General features: G+C 44.1%; 1 protein-coding gene across 2 annotated transcripts in view; it reads right to left on the reverse strand.

Annotated features, from left to right (window-relative positions):
- Positions 1 to 21994, reverse strand: part of EVA1A (eva-1 homolog A, regulator of programmed cell death) — a 205372-nt gene extending 183378 nt beyond the window's left edge. Inside the window, exon 1 of one of the 2 annotated variants that reach the window (XM_058836134.1) lies at positions 21822 to 21994. In XM_058836134.1, the coding sequence (XP_058692117.1) occupies positions 21822 to 21921 (100 nt within the window). In that variant the 5' untranslated portion in view covers positions 21922 to 21994. The remainder of the gene's footprint in view (positions 1 to 21821) is intronic. The other variant, XM_058836135.1, reaches the window with a different exon arrangement.
- Between the last annotated feature and the right edge of the window lie 950 nt (positions 21995 to 22944).

Genomic DNA, 22944 nt, shown 5'->3' on the forward strand with positions numbered 1-22944 from the left:
GACAAAGCAAAACACGAGGGCTGCCAGTCTGTCTCCACATAAACTGGTGTGAGGCACAACTGTGTTTAAATAAAGATCTGCTGGCTGAGGCATTAATTTCCTATAATGAACCCTATTGATCAACCACCTTGGATGTACAATGTGCGCAGAAAGTCACAGCAGGGTCTTTCAGGCAAAGTATTCCTCCACTCTTTGAGGAACCCATACCACATAAACAGACTTGCCCTGCTATCTCTAGCTCTTATCTCCAAATCACGTGCTCCATTTTATTTTGGTCAAACTATTCTTACATCTCCTTGCACATGGCAGGCAGAGGGACAGCAAGCCAAATAGTGGGGAAAAAACTGTGAGGCCAGGAAACAGCTGGAAATCTGCTCGCTACTGTGATCCCTTCCACAAGTCCTATACACATTTCTCTTATCCCAGCTGCAGAACAAGACCACACTTCTGAATTAATATAAAATTAAACCCATCAAACTCACTTTTAACAACTTTGAACACACAGAGGAAGTTCTTGTATTACAATGCTCAGCATTTTGAATCACAAAAGCCATAAAACTCAGATTTCCTTTTTGGTAAGATTAGACTCCCACAGCAAAGTTTTGTTCCATTCCTTATTCCAAAGCCAAACCATCCCGTGACTTTAAGACCCAGATTCAATACAATATTTGGCTCTCCAATCCTGCTTGGAATCCTTACTTCCCACCAAAACACAACCAAGAAGCCAGGAGTTCAAGCAAGAGCTAAGATGCTGCTTGGTTAAGATCCAACTTAAGTATCAGTTCTTCAAAGTCTCTTTGGAGGAACTGGTTTCTGGAGCTGCATCTCACTCCTTGTTGTCCATTAAAGCAACAATAACAAAACTGAACACAGAAGAAGAGAAAGTCCAGCCCCCCAGGTAAGGAGGCATCATTGCAGAGCAGTATTTTCACACAAGAAACCACCTCAGACCAGGGTAGAGCAAGGCAATTTTGCTTCATTTCCTGTAATACCTAGACAACTCAAGCCTCAATAGATTTTTATACAAAATTGAAGAAACAAAGCAATGGGACTCACATTAAAGAGCTGAATGAATGCATGAGGCAGACAAAATGATGTTCTCCACAACATTTTTTAAATTATATAATATGTTTTATTTAATTTGTTGTGGACAAGTCTTGTTTTTTTTCTTTCTTGGTGGTACCTTTTGCTCCCAACATGGATTGGAATATCAATTCGTTACAAGAAAACAGAAACATTTTGATATCTAATATCAGCAGTTAATTTGGATCACATGAACAGTATTCTAAGGCCATATTTCCCAGTCCCTGCTCTGCCTACTGATCAGAAAGTGACTCTGAAGAGCTGGGCAAAGCCAGTGCCTCAGCAGGAGCTGGGATCGGGCAGAGATACAACCTGCACTTCCCTCTTTAGTTACATCTCTGCTGCCTTGGAAAGAAAGAGCAGGAGGGAAAACTTCACTACCTCAGATCTGGGCAGAATTTGATCTTTCCTTCAACACATGAAACACCATAGAATCAAACTCCATAAATAATAAATCCAGGTCAGTTTTCAGCTACAATCCTGAAGTGGCAAAAATTCCAGTATCTGTAAAGTGCCAACTTTGTGCTTGAACTACGTGTTTAAGGTGTTCCCCCTGGTTTTAGACTTTTTAAAACTCTTCTCCCTCACCCTACTTATGAGTCAGTTTCTGCCTGCAACATTCCTCAGAGAAATGCCTTTGTTTTCTTTCCTGTGAGGAAAACGCCTGCCATACAGTGGGCACTGCCACAGCCTGGTAAGTTGGCACTTTGTTATGTCTTTCCACTCCAACAGCTCCCTGCAAGCCATCAGCTGCAAATCAAGCTACAGAGGCTGCCAATTAATTTACTGGGCCATTAATCAATGTATTCTATACCAGTAACTTTCAAACAGATAAAAGCCATACAAACCAGAGCAGAGGTGCCAGACTGCCCATGCTTGGCTGGGCTGTACTTGTTTCTGCTCCTTCCAAGTATAGAAAGGAAGAGGAGAGGTTGGAAAGCAGCTGGGAGGGCTCCAGGAGAGGTACAGTGGTACATTAAAATCAGATGGTTGAAGTTATTTTCCTGCTTCTTCTCCTATCATGGAAACATCCAATTCAGTCCACAAATTGCCAGTTCTTACTGTGTTTAGTTGAAGAGGTGCCCAACCTTTGGCTAGGACAAGTCAAACAGGCTGCTTATTCCAAACAGCTTTATTTGCAATGTGAACACAAACCAGATGCAGGGCAGGACATGAAAATCATATCTGAATCCCAATATCCACATTTGTGTCCTGTATATACAAGTGATAGGAGCATTTTGTATCAAATGACACTTGGACAAGTGCCCATCAGGTGGCAAGGGATCAAGAGTCCCTCTCTAAGACTGCCACAGGTTACAATATTAGTTCAGGTGGCCAAAAGCTATTCCCTGTCCACACATTTAGTGGATTCAGGAAAGATGGTATCTGGGAGCAGAGGAGGTCAATTTTCCTGGCAGATACCTGCACTGCAGGAAATTCAGGATACATCTAAATGTCTGCCCTCCTGACCACAGGTCCCCAGACACAGTATATTTACATCTCCCTTCCAGCTAAACCACTGGGGCTGGCAAAGCTTTACTCCAGATCACTGGGTTGGCAGAGAAGCGTGGGAATCCTCTTCTGCCTGTGTGAGCATCACGCTGCTCCGTGCTCAGGCTGCGAGGGCACAGGGCTGGGCACGGAGATGAGCTGCTTCTGGCACATGCTGGCAACCACCACCACCCCAAACACAACCCATCCCTTCTGTGAGGGACCCACAGTGCTGAACAGCATCATCCCAGGATCACCAATAGAGTGCTCATGGGGGCTCCCTCCAGTTAATGTTTATGTGGGGTTTAACCTGATCACTTCCTTCCAGGCTTTTACTACCAGCCCAGTCTGAATTTCCACCGCTCATTGACACAAGCGTTACCAGAGAGAGGAGCATTGAATGTCCCCAAGCCCATTTACCCTCCACCTCACAAGGTACAGGGGCGGGTCCTGTATAAACAGGTTTTTGTTTGAGGGTGCTTGACAGAGCAGAGCCTGACCTTTCCCCTTCGGGGGAACAGCAGGCTTCAATCAAACCTTGCGGAGGGTTTGGGCTATTTTCCCTTCTCGAGGGTCAGGGTGATGCTTGAACTTTCCTTGCCTCAGCTTCCCCACCCACCCCATCAATCTCCCCTCTGCCCTGTAGGACATCTGGGGCCACTCTGATTTATAGCAGCCCTCCCCACGGCTGCATCTTCATGGGGACTTTCCCTAACACTGCTGGGTGCCTCTGCTCACTGGAGTGCCTGGCAGTCATGTACCCTTACAGCAGCAGAACCCACACCCTTTGCAAAAGAAAGAAGTCTCTAGCCAGATTAACATTTTCCACATTAAATTCTACATGGTCTGCCCTCAGGAAAGCATTAGGATGGAAATGGCTAAGCTGTACGTATCGTGTTGAAGTGCTGCTGTGTGCATGGCATTTATACGTGTAAAATATCTGTTGATTTTTCTATGATAATGTAAATAGGACTCAAGATGGGGGCTAAGAAACTACAGCCCTTATTGCTCTTTGGGGATGGAAAAGATGTGTTTAACCTGAAGCACTCCCAGGTTGTACACAGAGCATTATCACTGCAGCATTGCTGCCATCAGACCCACATTGCTGTCCACTTGCTGAAGATCCAGCCCCTAGAACTTTCATAATACCAAACACACTAATCCACTATGAACAAGTTCCTCCTTTCCTTTCTGCCAGGAAATACAGGTGCTGACTGGCTGTATGCCAGTCACAAGTACATTTTTCAATAAGGCTTCTTATCATAAATATACTTTTCATTATTTCACGGCCAGATGAAGCCTGGCCATTGATTTAGAGACTAAGAGCTCTTATCAGACTGTTCCAAGCTTGGGCATTCCTCAGTAGAACTGAGAACAGTAATGGCCCAGAGCCCAGAACAAGTTTTTCCTGCGCTGGATGTTCACTAAAAGAAAATAGCACTGGAGTGTTGCCAGGTGAAGTGGCCAGAGTGTGCAATTGGATTTCCTCAGCTTTTGTTTTAGGCAATACAGCCAAGCTTGGCAAAGACTGATTATTGGGTTTTTTCCTGGAAAAATATTGTTAAGAGTAGGTGAGAGAGGTAAGGAATGAGTGTTTGTGTCGAGCATGGAGCAAAGTGGAAAGGAGAAGGACTTCATCCAACTTCTTCCCACTTACCTCTGGGTATCTCTTGAGCCACAGCCCCGCAGAGAGACTCAGGACAGAAAGTGCCTCAGCATGTGCTGATGCATCAGTGTGTGCAATGAGTGGAAATTAAAGGAGCCATTGGGTCCTTTGTGAATGCAAAATCTGGTGTCAGTATCTCAGGTTGGACCAAGCCAAAGCAGAGATGTTCCTGTCTCAGAGGCCACTCTTGAAAACTACAAGTTTTTTTCTCTATTCTTTCATCCCCCAAACCTCTGTCTCTTTCTTACTTCCATAAGGATGAAAAGACCAATCTCAGAAAATGAAGATGTGAGCCCAAAGCATTGTGTTGAAAGAGCCTACAATCTCATCCTCAAAACAAGTATTAGTATTTCTGAATCTAAAATCGTACATATTTGTGGATAAGGGGACACCATAAACACAACTTTCCCCACAGTGACATTTAAATTATAAACCTCTTCTAAAACAATGAGATGTCAGGATTATTTCTTCTTGCTCAGCCACTAATCATCCAAGCACATCCATATAATGCCAATGCCTCATTAACTTTTGCTGGAGGACTGTCTCTTACTGCCCAAAACTGGTCTAAAAAGAAAAAAAAAAAAGAAAAAAGAAAAAAATACAGCAGGCCTGGACAGATCCCACAAATCCCCACTCAGCTGAGAAATCACAGGGGGCTTTTTCTCAGAGAAATCACATGCAAACTCTTGCTACAGCTTTTGTACTTCAAAGCTACTATTGGCTCTCCTTCCTCCCAAATTAGTGGAACCACTATGCCAGGCCATCTGGCACATCAAAATTCATCTTCACATTTCGTTATCCAACCCACTAACCCCAGTGTTTCCTCCCACTGACTAATGAGATTAGTCCATCACCTCCTAATTGCAGCGGCTACACCTTGTCTGCTTTACAGCACCCAAGAAAACAAATACCCATGTTGTTTCAGAGTGAATGAATGTCATTCTGTTCTTTAAACAAGCACAGCATTTCTAGTAATAGGGGATAGCACATACATCAAAACAAGAGTAAAATTCTTAGGATGGAAAGTGAAAAGCAGAAAACCCAAATGCACTCATCTCAAACCACTGAGGCCAGCGTGGCTCCTTGGGCTTGTTTAGCTCCCTCAGAGCAGTACAGGGAGTTTTACCAGGTGTTCCTCAGGGTAAGGGAGCAATTGCAAGGCTAATCCAGCACAGATATTCCTTGTAAGGACACTGACAGAGGGTGGTATTCCAGCTTCACACCTCACACCTCTCACAGGAAGTTTTTAGGAAGTTTCCTGAAAAAAAAATATCCTAAAAAGACAGTCAGAAGGAACCAGCAACCATGGATGGGATGCCAGTGATCTCTAGAAGCAGCTGCAATGCAAGTCAGATGATGCATCCCCTAGAAAATCAAAGCAACAACTTAGGTGAGATGAAGGTCTCTGGAACAGTCAAGGAAAACAGAATTCCACTGCCAGTGGTACAGTCTGTGCCTCAGTTTCTTCATCTGCAAAATAGTGCTATTGGTATTTATTCTCTACATTCATTCTTCATGAATGATCAATGACCTCTAACTGTGAGCTCCTCTTCATAGATTTATTGAATGTTCTTGAACACATTAGCTGGAGATCTGCTAGAAATTCAGAACTAGAGGAAGAAGTAGGAAGCAAACCTACAACTTTCAAGTAAAGCTAGAACATTTAGTAAAGTCACAAACAAAAAGCACCTGGCCTATCTTGCCTTGGAGGCACACCAAGCCCCTCAGGTGTTTAATTTTCAGCCTTGCCTTTTATTTCTGCAAGTTTTAAAGTTTCCAGAACAATCCTAAAATCCTCATTAGAAACCAATAATTATTTATCCATGAACTACTAGCATGATCAAGCCATCAGACTGAGAATAAAACAGCCTTCCTCAGCATATTGAAAATACAGCAAGCTTTGCTTGTGCTGGGGCTTTGGGAAGGCTGGGTCCTCCCCTCACATAGCCAGGCAAGATTAAGATGGAGAATAGTCTGGGAGTGTAAATTTTCACCTCTGTCCACCATTTTTGAGCATGCTCAGTCTCTGTTTTAACACACCATCAGATAGATATTTCCCTACATCTTCCCACCACATTTCTGGGATAAGTGTTCCTTCTCCATGTCTAATGTCCAAGAAAACTTCTTGCCCTCATTGCACATCACACACAGGGGCCGGAGCACAGCTTCTTCACAGAGTTCTCTTATCAAATAAGCCAGACACCTTCTATATGTCAGCTTCCCCACTGTGCAAATCAGGCTCATTGTCCCCAGTGGGAAAAAACCCTAAATGAAGTGATTGTTCCTTGATAGCCACTCCCTCAGAGCAGCAGAGGGTGTTGACTTCACTCTTTCTCCACCACCACCAGGCCAAGGGTTCAGGAAAAGGCCTGATCTCTCTCCCCATCCATCAGTGCTGCCATAATGCCGATGACATACAGCTGGGACAGAGGCAGCTCTGATGTTCTTCAGAAAACTATACCAGGAAATGGGCCAGAAAGGCCCTGAAACCAGGGACCAGGCATCTGGCCAGCCTCCCTCCCCATGCAGCACTCTCCAGCTTGGGCTGATTTGGCCAGCAGACACAGAAATGCAGCTCTGCACTAATTCACCAATATTGACAAGGCTGAGGAGGGCTTTATAAGGCAATTCCACATCCAACAGGCATGGATACAAGGGTACCTTTTCACTCAGGGTACTAACAGCATCCTCCAACCCTCTCTAACCCTACAGAAGAAAAGTAGTTTTCAACCAACAGAAAAGTTTTGCAAAAAGGAACAAGTCTTGAGCTCAAATAGAATTCTGAAATCTTAGAATCTCTGAATAGTTTGGGTTCAAAGGGATCTTCAAAGATCACCCAGTCAAACTCCCCCAAACATTTGTCACCAGATCAGGTTGCCTAAAGCCCTCTCCATCATAACCTTGAAGAGGGACATGGCACTCACAGCTTCTCTGGGCAGCCTGTTCCAATGTCTCACTACACTGATCATAAAAAAAACCTCTTTCTTATGCCTAGTCTAAATATTTTGGTTTAAAGCCATTACCTCATGTCCTGTCACTGCAGGCCTTGGCAAAAAGTCTCACTCTGTCTTTAAGTCTCCTTCAAGTGCTGAAAGGTTGTGACAAGGTCTCCCCTGGGGATCAAGGTGGGTCAGGTTGATGTGGTCCTTAATAAGACAAAAATAAAGTTTGGACCAAGATAATTCTGATACTGCACTGGGGAGCAGAAGAGGGTGGACCACAGCTGCAGAAGTGAAAAAAAAACTAGTAGAAGTGTTTAATTCTCTACCACCTCCAACAGAAAGGCCTGGAGACAATAGAAAAGGTAACACAGCCCATCTTCAGGGAAAGCTGACAAAGAAAATGCCCCCACCAGCCACATCTGCCTTATAGAGGCAGGCAGCCACCATCAGTCTTAGAGGCTGGCAACATTTGCTGCAGCCATGTCTTATTAAAAGCATTGCAAGCAAACTTTACACGTGTGGAGATTCAACCCTCTGAATGCTGCTTTTGAGCCTACTCCAATGTTTGGAACTGCAACAGTGCAAATAAAGGCATCCTTTCCAGGAGAAATTTTAGCAAACTAGTCACAGACAGGATCACTCACTCGAAAGCAGAAGACAGATAGGGACTATCTATCTAACCATCTGCTCAGAGTTATCTGTCTACTTTGGGAGACCTTTCTGTATCAGAAAGTCTTCAGAGAGGCAGCACTATTCATGGGGGAGTACACACATCCTTCAACTTCTCAGCCCCCAAACTGTTTAGAAGTCACCACAATTCAGGTAACTGTGGAATCTGGGCTCCAAGAAAACCAGCAAGGACTCAAGCTACAGCAAAAGACATATGGAGACAATCAGGAATCATGTAATGAAAAGAGACGGGCATGAAAACAGAGGCAGAGCCGATCTCAAGCTCTCACAGTGAGCTTCAGGGCTGTATAGGCAGGGACTGGAGTTTTCTGACAGTCTCTTTAATTGCAGGCTCCTCTCACACTTGAATCAGGCTTAGGGCTACAGCCTCAGACTTCAGGACACCCAAGGATTGTGGCTCCAATTGACTTGGTGATATTTCTTTTCACTGCATGTAATTGCTTTCCCACATGCTTCATTCCCCTGTGTGCACATAAAGGATGGAAACCTTGGCAAAAAGACTGAGAGAAATTCAGGGTGGGCATTAGTTACTATTTTTGACAGCACTAAAACAATATATGAAAAGGGGGTTGGGTTTTTGTTTTTTTTGTTGTTTTGTTTTTGGTGGGGTTTTTTGCTGTGATTTGTTTCCCTGAGTTGCAGCTTAGAGGGGGAGACAGAAGACAATGTCCCATCTGATGCCTGCCTGATGGAGTGACAGAGGCTGGCTCTGCCAGAGCACTGCAGAAGTTGTGCTGTCGGGAGAGTATTGTTTTTGCTTCAGGAGGGGAAAAAAAAAAGAGGAAATGAGCAATCCCAGAATGAAAGGGTCTGAATGCTTCCTCAGGCTGCACCATGAAGAAAAGAGATTGCTATTGTCAAAGGGTGTTTCATTGTTCTGATCTTTCTGAGAAACCTTAAAATATTTCCAGAAATGTAAGAAGAACAGAAAATAGATCTGTTTCTTTGGCTGCCCATTTGCACTCTGGCTGGTGAGACACAGACTACAGCTTACCAGTGCTAGTTACCCTGGTTAACCCATGTTCTTGATAATAACATTCAATAAAAATTTTAAAAAATGCTCTGTACCCATCAGGAGTGGGTATATAGAGAAGCCAACTTTCCTTCACATGAATAGCCCCACTGATTTTTAATGAATTACCCACCAAGTCAGGACTCCCTCACCACTTCAGCATCAGCCCCCAGGCTAATCAATAGCAACTAGCTACTACAATAACAGACCAGGCTCATTTTCCCATTGATGCCACTTTCAAATATCACACCCACAGTCTGTCCTCCCTGACAGATTGCTTCAAGCACAAACTTCCATCCATGAGTCAAGCTCCTGGCAATACCTTCAAGATAGAGAAGTAGGACATACAAGAGATGCAAGGGCACAAGGATTTCCTTGAGGATCAGGAAATGGCTTTTAACCCAGAAAGCTGTGGGGTTTATCCCTCTTAGCATCCTTAGCAAGGCTCCATATCATGGGAGCAGCTGGAATGAGCCAGGGCTGCACCTCTAATCTCCAAGAGCTAAGGACCCTCAGCAAGAGGAGAAAGTGATACAAATAATTAAAAAAGTAATACAAATAGATTAGATAGATAGACAGACAGATAGATGGATTAGATAGATAGATTAGATAGATAGATTAGATAGATTAGATAGATAGATAGATAGATAGATAGATAGATAGATAGATAGATAGATAGATAGATAGATAGATAGAGTGGATCCCAACAAGCACCCCCACAGCTCAGCACTGCTCCTGAGCCACATCTGCGCAGCAGATGGGAGCAGCTGGAATGAGCCAGGGCTGCACCTCTAATCTCCAAGAGCTAAGGACCCTCAGCAAGAGGAGAAAGTGATACAAATAATTAAAAAAGTAATACAAATAGATTAGATAGATAGACAGACAGATAGATGGATTAGATAGATAGATTAGATAGATAGATTAGATAGATTAGATAGATAGATAGATAGATAGATAGATAGATAGATAGATAGATAGATAGATAGATAGATAGATAGATAGATAGAGTGGATCCCAACAAGCACCCCCACAGCTCAGCACTGCTCCTGAGCCACATCTGCGCAGGAGCATGCTGTAGGCACAGCCATGCTTGCTCTCTTGCTGGCACTGGTGTCCACAGAGCCAGCTCAGGACTCTCAGTCCCATCTGCTTGATAAAGCAGCTTGGACATGGCTGCAAACAAGCCTTCAGGAGCCAAAACTGGCATGAAGAAGGACAGACAGGACAAACACGGGTCACAGGTGAAAAGGTTTGTCTTTCTTTATCCCCAAAAGTTTCCTGTGTTCAGATGTTGGGGAGGTTGGTGTAAATAGATTCAGATTTTCTGATCGGTAGATGACAGCAGTGCTGAGAAGCAGAAAAGGATCACCTTGCTCACAGGTCAAAGCAGTGACAATTTGCCCTTACTTTTCAATATCCTGTAACAGGCAGCTTAATCAGTCTTGTACTCCAATTACTTAAATCAAGATAAACCTTTCCAAAACACCTTATCATTCCTATTTTGATACCATGCTGACCAATCAGATTGTTTTTCACTCCTCAGCAGGCTTTGCTCGAGCAGAAATAATCACCCCCAGCTCCATCACACAGATGTAGGAGCGCTGGGAAAATGCAGAGGAGGCTGAAGAACAAAAGGCACTTCAGGCCTGCTGGGGTCAGAATGTGTATCTGTATGGGAGGTTGGACTCATCACTAATCCAGCTCTGTTTCTAATGAGATTGGTTCCCATTACGGCAGAAGGAGATCCATGGTTTAATTTGCCAAGGGGACCATTGTCACATAGCTTAGGGAAGCAAAATAATCTTATCAGTTTGAACTTGAACCTTGCCCTCCAATTATATGGACAATGTTTATGAAAAGAGAGATAAAGAGATTTTCATTTATCCAGAAAGAAAAACGGATTGTCTGACACCAAGCATTCAGTTTCCTACAGCTGCTGATAGACCCTTACAATCCAGCCACTCAGCTGTACCATCACCAAATGCACTATCTGTGCACATTAACTCTGGACCAAACCCAGGGCAAATGGAACCAAACACGTTTATAGTGCAACTTATTTGTACAGCAGAATCTCTGCTCCTGTAGTAAAGCCAGAGTGAAAGTCTGGGGCCACAAGCTAAAGACAAGCAAATCCAAATCAGAAAATTTTTTCACCCTTTCTTGCTGAGCATCTCTCTGCATCCCTCTCCAGCCCATCAGCTCCCCTTGGCTGCTATAGAGGCCATCCTCTTCTGGGAGTTCTGCATCCCCCACACTGCAGCTAAAACAAAGAACATTATGGCAAATAACAGCCAGGCTTCATCTATTCTTTTTTCTATACAATTCATTCCATCAAAGTTGCTTAGCCGAACAAAACCCCAGCGCTATCCTTTATTGTGAGGCCAACAATAAACTAACATGTGAGCACAGCGTGGGTCACAGATGTGCACGCTCCTGCATCAACTGTGGAGCCACTTCCTCGCCCGACTCACTTTTACAAGGTTTAACCTCTTTGAGCTGGAATTCAGATGAGCACACAAACCAGGAAGCAAAGAGTGTTAACACAACAGAAGTGGCCCCTGTACAAAGGATACGTGAAGAGACGGACATGCTTTGGAAACAGTCAGATCAACAACCTCGGTTTCCAAGGGGTTACCCACACAATAAAAATCCAGAGGGAAATAAACTGAACAAGTCCCAGAGGATCTATTTTTAGCAATATCACTTGCACTGCAGGATCTTTATTTGTGCCTTTGAATAGACACACATACTCCTTTTTCTTCTTTTATGGAGGGACAGAAGCAAGCAAAAAAACATTTGGATGGGGAAATGTCTTCAAAACTCATTTTAAAAGATCTCTTAAAATGTGTTTCAACGACTGACCCCAAGTTTGTAACTCAATTTTAAGAATTGTTATCTCATTCCAAAAAAAGTAACCCTCAAAGCATGACTGCTCTAGAAAGACAAAAAAAAAAAAATTTAAAAAAAAATTGAAACCACAACAAAAACTAGGCAAAACAATACCCTTCTCACAACTTCACCTTATGCCTCAGGTCATATCTGCCAGCTGAAGGTTTCCTATGATATCAACCTCTAGCTCAAACTACACATAAAATACAGTTACAATGTCGCCCTTTCCTCAGTGTATTGTGTCTGGCTGCGATGCAGTTAATTTTTTGGGAGCAGCTTGTATAGTGCTTTGCTTTGGATCCACAACCAAAACAGTACTGATAATACATTAATATTTTAGCTAATACTGAACAGCTTTTGCACTGCATCAGCACTTTGTCTGTCCCTCACTCTGCCCTCCCAGTGAATAGATTATAGGGTGTGCAAGATTTTGAGAGGGATATAGCCAAGCAGGTGACCCCAGCAAAGCAAAGAGATATCCCATGCCATGTAGTGTCATGTTCAGCAACAAAACAGAGCAGAGTGGGGAAAGTCAGCTTGGGAACTGACTGAGCATCAGTCTGCCTGTGGGAGGCAGTGGATGATTGCCTTTGCATCACTTATATTGCTTTCTTTTTTATTTCTTCCACTTCTCTTTCACTATTTTTATGTCATTCCATGAGTTTTCTTGCTTTTACTCTTCCCTCCTTCTTCCCCTGTCCTGCTTGGAGGTAGGAAGTGGAGGCAAGCAAGCAGCTGGGTAGTGCTTGGCTGCCTACAGGTGTTAACCTACAACACTCAGTTATAAGCACTTTATTTTGCAACTGAAACGTTCATTTTAACCTGTGCAGTCCATTTGCACATAAATATTATAATATCGGAGAAGGAACTGCGTACTAAGTACCACACATTTCTTCCTACTTATCACAGCTAAAGAGAATAGATAAGGGGCTGCTCCTGGAGAAAAAGGCAGATACTGAACAAACTCTGAAATATTGGGCAGTTAGAGCTCCTGATGCCAAGCTCTCGGCCTTGGATCCTTATCTGTGCAATGTAGGTAACATTCCAGACTCCTTCCAGAAGGATAACTACACCCCTGTAAGTGCATCCCTCACAACAAGCGGAATAGGGTTTAAATAACATAATAGGATTTAAACACCATTAAACATACAGGAAATAAGGCCCAAGGGCCATAAAGAACAAAAGAATGAAGAAAACAATTTTAAGGCCACTGTTCTCTGCCCTGGACAAATAGGAATCCCAAGGAAGTAGAGAAAAAGAATGTTCTCATTAAAGAGTAACCAAAAGAGTGTTTAAACACCCAAAGGGTGTTTAACTCATGCAGTTAAAACTACTTTAATTTTAACATTTCTTAAGGTCCAAGTGTTTGATTTGAATAATAATATTGTTATTTGAATGTTTCACACAGAAGCTAAATTTTTTCGAAACTGAACTGCAGAATTTTGTCTGATAGCATCCCATGGACATGGCCAGGGCCACAGCAGCACTGCATGTACAGGCCCCACACAGGCCACAGAGGGAAGAGATTTCCCAAAGACTGAGGCCCAAAACAACAATCCATAACCCAGCCATAGGAACTCAAATTACCACATATAACTTTAATTGCACTAAGTGTCTACACTCTTGGCCCAACACAACTTTTAGAAAAAACATGTGAGCCAAAAGCCTTTGCAAAATACAACAAACATGGGAAATTAATGTCATGAATTGCACCTGCTGTAGAGCACCTTTAATATCAACACCAACCCACAGTGTGATACAGAAATCACAGAGGAAACATTAGCAGAAAATCCCCACACTGCTGTGTTTGTTATCATACTTACTAGTGGGAGTAAAAGCCCACTTTAAACCCTTGAGGCAGATACAACACATGTTGATAATATCATAGCAGCAAAACCACAGGCATCTAATAGCAGATGAAAATAAAATAACACAATCACACAGGGGGTCTCAGAGTAGGTGGTCTGAATGGCCCCTTTTTGACAAGCAGCACCCAGTCTGTCAAGAATTTTGTGTATCTCACCTGAAGTCAGCTCCCTCTCACACCCTGAGGATTCTGATTCTTTTATGGGCTGCTGGAGGAGTGAAAAATCTCTCTCCTGGCAAATAGTGTATTGATATCAGGTCAAAAGTTGGTGCACAAAAGTACACAGTGAAGGTTTTTGATTGTAAATGGCTGATGAATCTCCTCTGGGTCTCTAAGCCTTCTCTAAATGCAACATTAAAAAAAGGAAATATATTTTTTGAATCTTTCTTCCTCCTTGTTAAGGATGGGATACTTTGCCAACAGCTGGATGTGAGCTCCCCTGCCCACCACAACTGAAGTGCTTGGACAACAGCTACTGAAAATTCTTCAGCAGCACCTACATCCATCTGCTCATTCAAACACACTTCTGACACCTGAGCACTCAAAGGGTTTTCCCAAACTGCACACACACTGCTCCATCTTCATCCAAGAATCCACATGGATCCAAGACGGATTTTTGAACAACAAGCCTCAGCATCCAAAGGAGCCCCATCAACACTGACACCACAGCATCTTCCAACACAGTTCAAGAGCACAGAGTATATCTGAAAAGACTCAGCCAAGATTTATTTTCCTGTGCAACCCAGAACTACCAACTTATCATTGTCTCTCTGACATGAGAAGACACACACTGGGCTCCAGGCAGCCAGGCATTGCACACACTGAAAGAGGAGACATTCATCGTTTTAATTACTACAAATGAGTTCATACCCTCAGTTAGTGAGCTGAGCCAGGCACATTTGGATTAGCCCAAACCCAGGCTCAAAGAGTCACAACTCACTATCCATCCTCAGGCAAAAGGAGCAGCTAAGTAATAAATAATAACATGCAACCCAAGCAGCTCAGCAGCTCTTAAACATGTTCCAAATTATTCCTCCTACACTAGCTTTAACCTGCAAGAAGATGAGTTGGGATTAACTTCTGTGCTTCTGCTCATTCTGCACAGCTTTTGGCAAATTAGCAAAGCTGCCTCTCAGCTGAGCAGATTTTGGCCCATGGCTGTCTTTTGGAAAGAGCACAAAAATCCCAGACAACATCAGTGCTGGATCAGTGAGGCACAGCACTGGCAAGGATGCAAGGGGCCTTTAGTATTGTACCAAACCAACCTGACCAAAAATCCTCTCAACCACTTTGAGGAGCATTTTGGGTCTGTTCCTGCAGTCACACACCTGTCAAGGGACACAATCTGTGAAGGTCTTGGGTATCTGTATAATGAAACTACAAGAACACAAAAATCCAAAACAAAATGGGTGGTTGCTTTAAATGGTCCCTGTCCCCCTTCCCACCCCCCCCAGCGATTGGGATTACTATTTTAGAACAGAAAATTCAATCTATACGTGCACAAACATGGCAAGCATAAGCAGCCAGTCTCAAATAAGACATGTAAACAGCCCTGGTGTTGGCCAAATAAATCACTGCACACCCACCTAAACACAGCACAGGCCAATCTCCAGCTCTGAACACCGAGCACTTTGGGAGATCAGGCCGTGTTTAAATTAGCTTCAACAAAAGGATCAGCATGAGAGCCAAGTGTAAATACACAATTTTTCTCCTCCTGCAGAGACTAAGTTTATTTTCCCCACTCTGCAGATTAAATTCTGAGTTAGTTTCTAAGTATCTCAGTTGAAAAAAGGATACATCAAAATTCTCACTTTTTCTTTTTTTTTTTTTTAAGTTGACAAAACTATTTGTGACATATAAAATCTGCTTTCACAGTGCCTTAAGTCAGGGAAAATTTTTACCTGAAGATATAAAGAGTTGATTTCTTTAATTCTGCAGCATTTCTATCCCTGATAACACACAAACATAGGAAGAATGCTGCAAGGACTATTTCCTCAAATACTCTCTGCATCTAGTGGGATACTTTGAAGTTATTAAAATTACCACAGTTGATTTTTTTTTTCCTTTTTTTTGTTAGAACTACTAATAAAATAAAATGTTCCTGGTACTTACAAAAGTCTTCATCACTTCTGGGCCCCTGCAATTAGGAGATACAATACAAATATTGCCAGTCATCACACAGACATTGGGATCCCTGAAGTCCCTTGGCTCTTGCTGACAGCTGTGATGGCTAAACCAGTGGATTTCCATCTGACAGGAGCCAGATGCACACATATGGCTCTTGAGCTTGAAGTCATTGCCTACATGAGGTTTCACACAGACCCCTCATGAGGCATCCTGGCACCCACAGCAGCCCCATCCCTCCCTCCCAGACTGTGTCTCCTTTCCCTGGTTCCACAAACACCAACCAACAGCTGCTTTTTTTGCAGCAGTAACTGCATTTCCCCAGTGACTGCCCAGGACCACAAACACAAGGAATTAGAAACACGTGCTTGTCATCCTGCAGCTCAATTTGGTCCCCTCAGCTGTCAGTAAAAGTAAATGCTGAGTATTTTACAGTCAACAGGCACAGAGTCCTTCCTGACAGCATTTTCATCACAACTGTTGGGAAATCCACAGTGTTTTCTGAAGCATGCTTCCAGAGGTGGACAGAAACCCGTATCTTTGCTTAACATGGTATTTGGTCTTGGTAATATGGTTTTGTTGATACCATAAAGCTGCATCCCCACTGATAAATGAGAACAACTCTCTCAGGCACCAAAATAGTCCCAGTCTCTGAGCTGATTCTTTTCTTGCTCTCCCAAGAGCAGCAGATCTGGCACTTGATACCCACCCAAACTCCTACTGATTTCCTCCTCCAACACCTCCCAGCTCTCTGAGCGATTTAGGCTCCTTTCCACTGGCAAACAGATATATGTGACACAAACCCCAGTTGCAACTTCCCCCTGTGAGGACCCTTCAGCCATGGCTCCCAGACACAGCAACCCCTTCAGCTCCCATCCCTTGCAGCCACATCTCCAGAATGTTATCAGAAGAGGCTAAGTGGTTTTAAACCACCTTTGATGAGGTTTTGGATTTTGTCAGCTCTGCAAAGAGAATGTCTCTACCCTGGCACAGGCAGGTTACCCTCAGTAAGCCAGCCTGCAGCCCAGGCAGCTGTGATGGATGGGGTAGCACATACAGCCTCCAGCTGAGGAGGGAAAGATCACCTGGGGCAGGGACCTCTCTAAGCAGCAACCTGAGGTCCATACTACCTCATCACTCAGAGCCCTCCCCCAAGACAAGGTATGGAGGTGGCCTGGATTTGGCCACTAAATTTGGATTTAATCTTTAACCAAAGTCTAAAGCATGTCTGTTTGCCCCTGGGGTCAAAAACTCAACCCTCATTACTGAATTACAATTTCTTTTCCAGTGTGGTGGTGTGTCTGCCTTTCTCTTGAAAATTCCTTCTTTTATGGCCTGAAACCTTCAACACATGGAAATCCTGGATCCCCTTGACACCATGGACCCATCCAGGGCTATTAGGCATTCAGAAGCTGTTAGCATGTAGATTTTGGTGATAATTTGGTGAATGGAGTTGTCAAACAAATTGCCTTTATTATGGACTGATAAAATGCAATCAGGGAGAGGTGCCTTTCCCTTCCCCAACTCCAGCCCTCATCACTCAAACAAACACACTGAGCCAATTAGCAGGGAGTGGCAAAAGCAGCTTTCACTTGAAACCTGATATTCTTGAGGAAAATGGAAAAAAAAAGAACCAACCAACCACCAACAACAATAATAAAAACAACAAAAAAGCTTTCAGAACCAAGATGTGCCTCCAGGGAAAGGTTCCCAAAGCTACCCAGGGCTCACCTGCAGGGTGTGGATGGGAGTTATCAGTATTCATCTGGATCGATGCCAGATCAGCTCCCTTAAGTAAGGTGCTGCTCACATCCAGCTTCCATCCTGCCAAAATCTAGTGCAAAGAACATAAACATTAAAGCAGGCCCAAGGGGAGCAGCACCACCAGGGCTGGTTTTACTTTCAGCTGGGTTCTCCTGTGTCAGAAAAGCTCCCAGCCAAGCTGTTTCCATGCCTAGAAAACTAAATTTTTGGCTTAGGTCCTTGCAGTGGGTTCTCTGATGTCTGTAAATGCTTGAGTTCACAACCCTTTCTGCAGTAGTGGAGGGACCTGTCTCCATTAACATGAAACTCACAGCAATCACATAGATCTGATGCCACTACCTTTCTGCCCAACATGCCTGAAATCAGCTAATGAATGGGAAAATCCTTGAGGAGAATTGGAGCAGGCATGATAACAACATAAGTTTAATTCCTTGCAGGTATGCAGCTGGAAGTTAAATGGTCACCTTGGAAGCAGTGGGCAGAGCAAAATTCAACATGTGTTTGCACGATTTAGCTTCAGAGACAGGAACATCTTGGCTGAGCAGAGACAACACACAGGATATGAGCAATAGCTGTTGACTAAGCTTTTAATGCCTGAGTTTAAAGTTAGCACCAAAGCCTACTTTTGGCCCTATTTTCATCAATCTAGTCTCTCTGAGGAGCAAGGCCTGTGGCATAGCTTCCCCTGGCAGGGCAAGGGCATTGCTCTGTCTTGGACTCTCACCAAAATTAGAAAGGGTCTAAAGCAAAGGTAAAGTTTTATCAAACAGCAAGGATTTTGGAGAATTCATTGCTGTTACTGAGACTAGCACTAGAGGTTTATGATTAATGTACAGAGATTCAAAAGGTCAGATTCTTACCCCACGCCCCATCACAGTCCTCAAGTATCACCTTGAACATAAGGGGTAAGTGACAGATCAAGACAGCAGGTTCTAAGCCTTCAAACAGTCCTGAGCACAAGAATAGATCACAGAATGAGATTAAACCAAGAGTCCATTCTACAAGCAGCCACGGAGAAGAAGTCCAGATCTTCTTAAGAAGTGGCTGAAAAGTGCCTGATAACTCTACTCTCTCCCTCAGGATCTGCTTCCTACCCCCACAATGTTTAAAGGACTATGAAAGAAAACAACTTCAAAACTCTTCACATAGTTCAAATACTTCACTTAAAAGGAATTTGAATTCTTACATCTCAGATTGCACCAGTCCCCAGCAGGACACGCACTGCTCATGTTCACATTGTGGCGTTTGAGCTGTTCAAACAGGAGGGATGGAGCCCCAGCGTGAGACTGTGTGCTCAAGGGTTAGAAATCCCCACCAGCCCTGCTTGTGCTCTCTTGTGAGAGCTGAGACTCAGTTAACCACATCTCTGGGCACCTTCTCAGGGTGTGCCTTGCCATAACCTACATAAAAATTAAATCTTCCTGCAGCTGACACATCCCTTGAAGACCCAGCCAGTGGGAGAGTACTGAGAGCAGTGGGATGTGATTTGGTCTGAAGTTCTTGGTAAGTCTTTTATCCAGCTTATTGCAGAGCTGCAGCATGAGAGTCATGTCAGTGCTGCTGACTTAAGACCTGCTTAGAGCTCAAGACTGGTTGTCCCTGAGCCTTCCTTCCAGGGCTGGATCCACACACTCTGGTCACCGCTGCACAGCCATGACCTATTACAAACAGCAGCATCTCCTTGGTAATGCTGAGTTGAACTAAGCCAAAAAGTCAGAGAGGTTTTACTGCTATACAAGGTCTACAGACTGAGTTTTAAATCCCCATTCTACCCCAAAGAGCATCAGCTGCTGTCTCTGGACAGTACTGCTATTCATTTGCAAGCTGGAAAAGGCTTTACATCCTAAAGAATTGTGTCACCTCCCTGCAGCACCAACTGCTGCAGAAACCTCTGTGGGATCACAGCAAGCCTTGCATTCCTCAGCAGTAATACCCAATACAAATCCACTCATCTCCCTGGGGTGCAGACAATTTATATTTTGGATGCACTACTTCTAGGTAGGATAGCATACAGTAAAGCTATAAGTCTTCCCCAAAGATGTTCACCTGCTCAATTCTAGTCATGCCAGAGAAGAATTCAGAACATGCTGAAGTATAGAAAAGTGTGTAACAGGCCAGAAACAATTACAGACAAATAATATTAGAAGGTTTCACTCCTTCTGTTCCTTAAACTAGCTGGCAATTCACTTATAGAAATAACAGTGACAAACAAGATCCTCCATCAGGTAGGAAGAGTTACCTGGGCTGCTGCTCCTTCAGAGAGGCACATGGTGCAAACCCTCATGCATTGGAAGGAGGTGAATGGGGTCAGTGCAAAATGTGCTGGGAAAGCATTAGGTGTGATTTGGGAAATGCTGGGCCTTTTCCTACCCCCTTTCATCTTGTGGTTTCTCAGCTCCTGAGCTTACAAAACTATATTTGAGCTGTTACACACTGGGTACAGCCCTTTCCTGCAGCAAATCATGTTTCCTGTTCTGCAAGGTACAGTCAGTCCAACAAGACTGGGGACTTTCGCCAAGCCTGCTATCGGAAAACATAGGTTGGACCTGGCAGAAGGTTTCAACAGTTATGGAAATTAACGGGAGGTTGTGCTGTTGGGATTACAGACCCTGCTTCAGAGTACAGCCTTGCCACACACATCACAGGGATGTAAACCACCCCTCTTCTCCCAAAGCATGACAGTTCAATTGGATGCTAGAGAAAACATTATTTTGTTATCAGCAACCTTCTTTTCCATTTTTTAAAAGAACAGCATCTGTTCCCCCTGCCAGCACCACTGAAGCCTATCAAATTTCCTTCCCCTGTTCCAGCTATGTTGTACAAACACAATGTAAAGCACCTTTGCCCTTGGGACACCTGTACACATTTTAACGCTTGGCAATTTGGCCTGGCTGGGAAAACTTTATCTACATTTCAGAAAGACAACTCCTTTTCCTATTGCAGCTTTTGCTCCCATCATGCCCACTCCATGCACCCCTTCTGCATCAACTTGCTTGCAAGCAGGAGCACAGAGAAAGCTCAGTGCCAAAAATAGGATAAAAGCGCACTAGAGACAGGGAGATGCTTCAGTCCTTCCCACTCAGAGGCAGATCTGCCTTGACTGGGAGCCCCCAGGACCGATGTGCCCCCAAAAGAGACTGACAGGCAAGCCAGCCCCCTTCAATTCACTTTAAGACTTCCAGCTACTGTATATATTCTTTTCCCCGTGCTCCACCACAAGCTCCTCCTCTCTAACACAAATTTCTCACAGCACACAGACACATGTACTCCCAGGCAGTGAGCAGCAGTGCTGGGATGTGTTGAAACTCAAGTCCAGTGAGGTTCCACCCTTGCAAATGACACTTTTTCATCAGCAAACTATAATTGGCAGCTCTTATCCACTACAAGAGTTTTACAAAACACCCCTAAAGAGTATGCCAGGCTAGTTCTTCACACTAAGACCCAAAATTAGAACCAATATCCTAAAAGTGGCCCTCACTGAACACTACCAAGCAAACTGATCTGCTCTGCTGAAGCGGCAAAATGAAATCTGTTTTGTTTTCTCAGATCCATATGCATATCCAGAAAGAACAGAAGCAGAAACATAATTCTAAAGTGACTAACGCAGCTATAGAGTTATAAAACTTACATGGGACTCCAGACTTTCAAAGTGCTGGGTATTTTCCTGCTATGTATAACTCCAAACAAGTGCTATCAACATTTTTAGATTCAGAAAATATTAATAAATGAGACACTTTTTCTTGCATTTTAAGAAAACACAGGCTCAGAATACAATTTGTTCTGTGCATGCACCTCCTTGATCTCAGTTCAGGGGGTTTTTGCAACAATCAGGAGCTGTATGTTAAGCGAAGGGAAGCTGGCCCACTACAAAATAATTTAGGTTTTCTATGGTAGCTTTAATTTACATCCTAAACCCTCCCAGTCTCCTAATCCACCTATTTTCACTCCTGTGAGAAACACAGCACAAAAACTGCCCTAAACTTGCACAGGTTAATACCATTCCTGCTACAAACTTTCACAAGTTTCACACAATTCTTTTTCTTGTTCCCAAAGTCAGTCAGACTAACTCTTTTGAAATAGTTTTGCTAATTATTGAGAAAGGCTTTTAAGAACCTCAGAATCCTCTTACAGAAGACACTTTTTATCTTCAGCTTATTTTTAAAAGATTAAAATTACTCCCCACATAACTATCCCAGATCTGCTCACATCCCGTTTCCCTGAGCTGCTCCTGAGCACTGGAATAAGAGCCCCCACGCACGAGCAGCACACGAAAGGATCGGCGCTTCTCCCTACCTGAGAAATCCGCAGAAGTCTTGGCAAAGTTGCTAAAAGCTGTCAAGCACATGAGTCCTAGGAGGAAGGCAGAGGTGGGAAACACATCTGGGCAGCACATCCTTAGGTGTCCTCACGGCTTGCTTTCTTCCAGAGGAAAGGAAAGCGGTTTCTGCCCCTGCCCAGCACTCCTCATTGCCCGGAGAACAGCGTTAGTCCCATTGCTTGGAAGGCTCGCAGCCAGCGGCGGGGAAGGAAAAGCACTCGGCACACACGCACACACACACACACACACACACACACACATATCCCTGAGAGTGAATGAATCCCGGCTGACGAATGAGACAGACCTACCTGAGCCTTGGCGGAGTTCCCAGGGTCCTAAAAGCCACCTCTTTGCCCAAATTTGCTGCAGACTGTTGGTGTGCAGCTGTCCAGCTGTGGCACTGCGAGCTGCTGGGGGCAGTCGGGGAAAGGGGTGCCCCGGGGGGCTGGGTTGATGGAGTCCAGCTATTGTTGGATTAGATATGCAGGGCTTTTGTCTCTCTGGTGCAGACAGGATGAGCAGAGTTTTCAAAGGAGGGAGCCCAAAACAAAGCACCTGAATTCACACGGATTTCTGGTATGACGGGTATTTGTAGCTGCTGCTGAAATCAGTGAGAGCAGCAGTGTCCTGCCAGACTGGTGACAGGACAATTCTGTGTCCCCTCTGTTGAGAGTGATCCTACAGTGGAGGACACTTTGCACAGACCCAGGGATCAAACCCTCCTGGATCTCATTGCAGGACTGGGACTGGTATCAGCCACATATCCAAAACCCTCCTTTCTTTTGACAACAGAAAGCCATGCCAGGCTCCCTCTAGCCCACTGGACCCCTCTATCCTCCACCAAACTCAACAGAGGGTTTTTCAGCAGATCCAGACCTGTGGTTTTCATAGAATCATGGAATGGTTTGAGTTGAAAGGGACTTTATGGATTACCTAATTCCAGCCTCCCTGCCACAGGCAGGGACACCTTCCACTAGACCAGGTTGCTCAAGCCCCATCCAACCTGGCTTTGAGACCCAGGAGTCGTGGATCCTTCCACAGCAATTACTTTAACCTCCAGCTAGCATGGCCCTAGATGCTCACTGAGCACTGCTCACC

Source organism: Poecile atricapillus, chromosome 3, assembly GCF_030490865.1.
Source record: "Poecile atricapillus isolate bPoeAtr1 chromosome 3, bPoeAtr1.hap1, whole genome shotgun sequence".
Lineage (NCBI taxonomy): Eukaryota > Metazoa > Chordata > Aves > Passeriformes > Paridae > Poecile > Poecile atricapillus.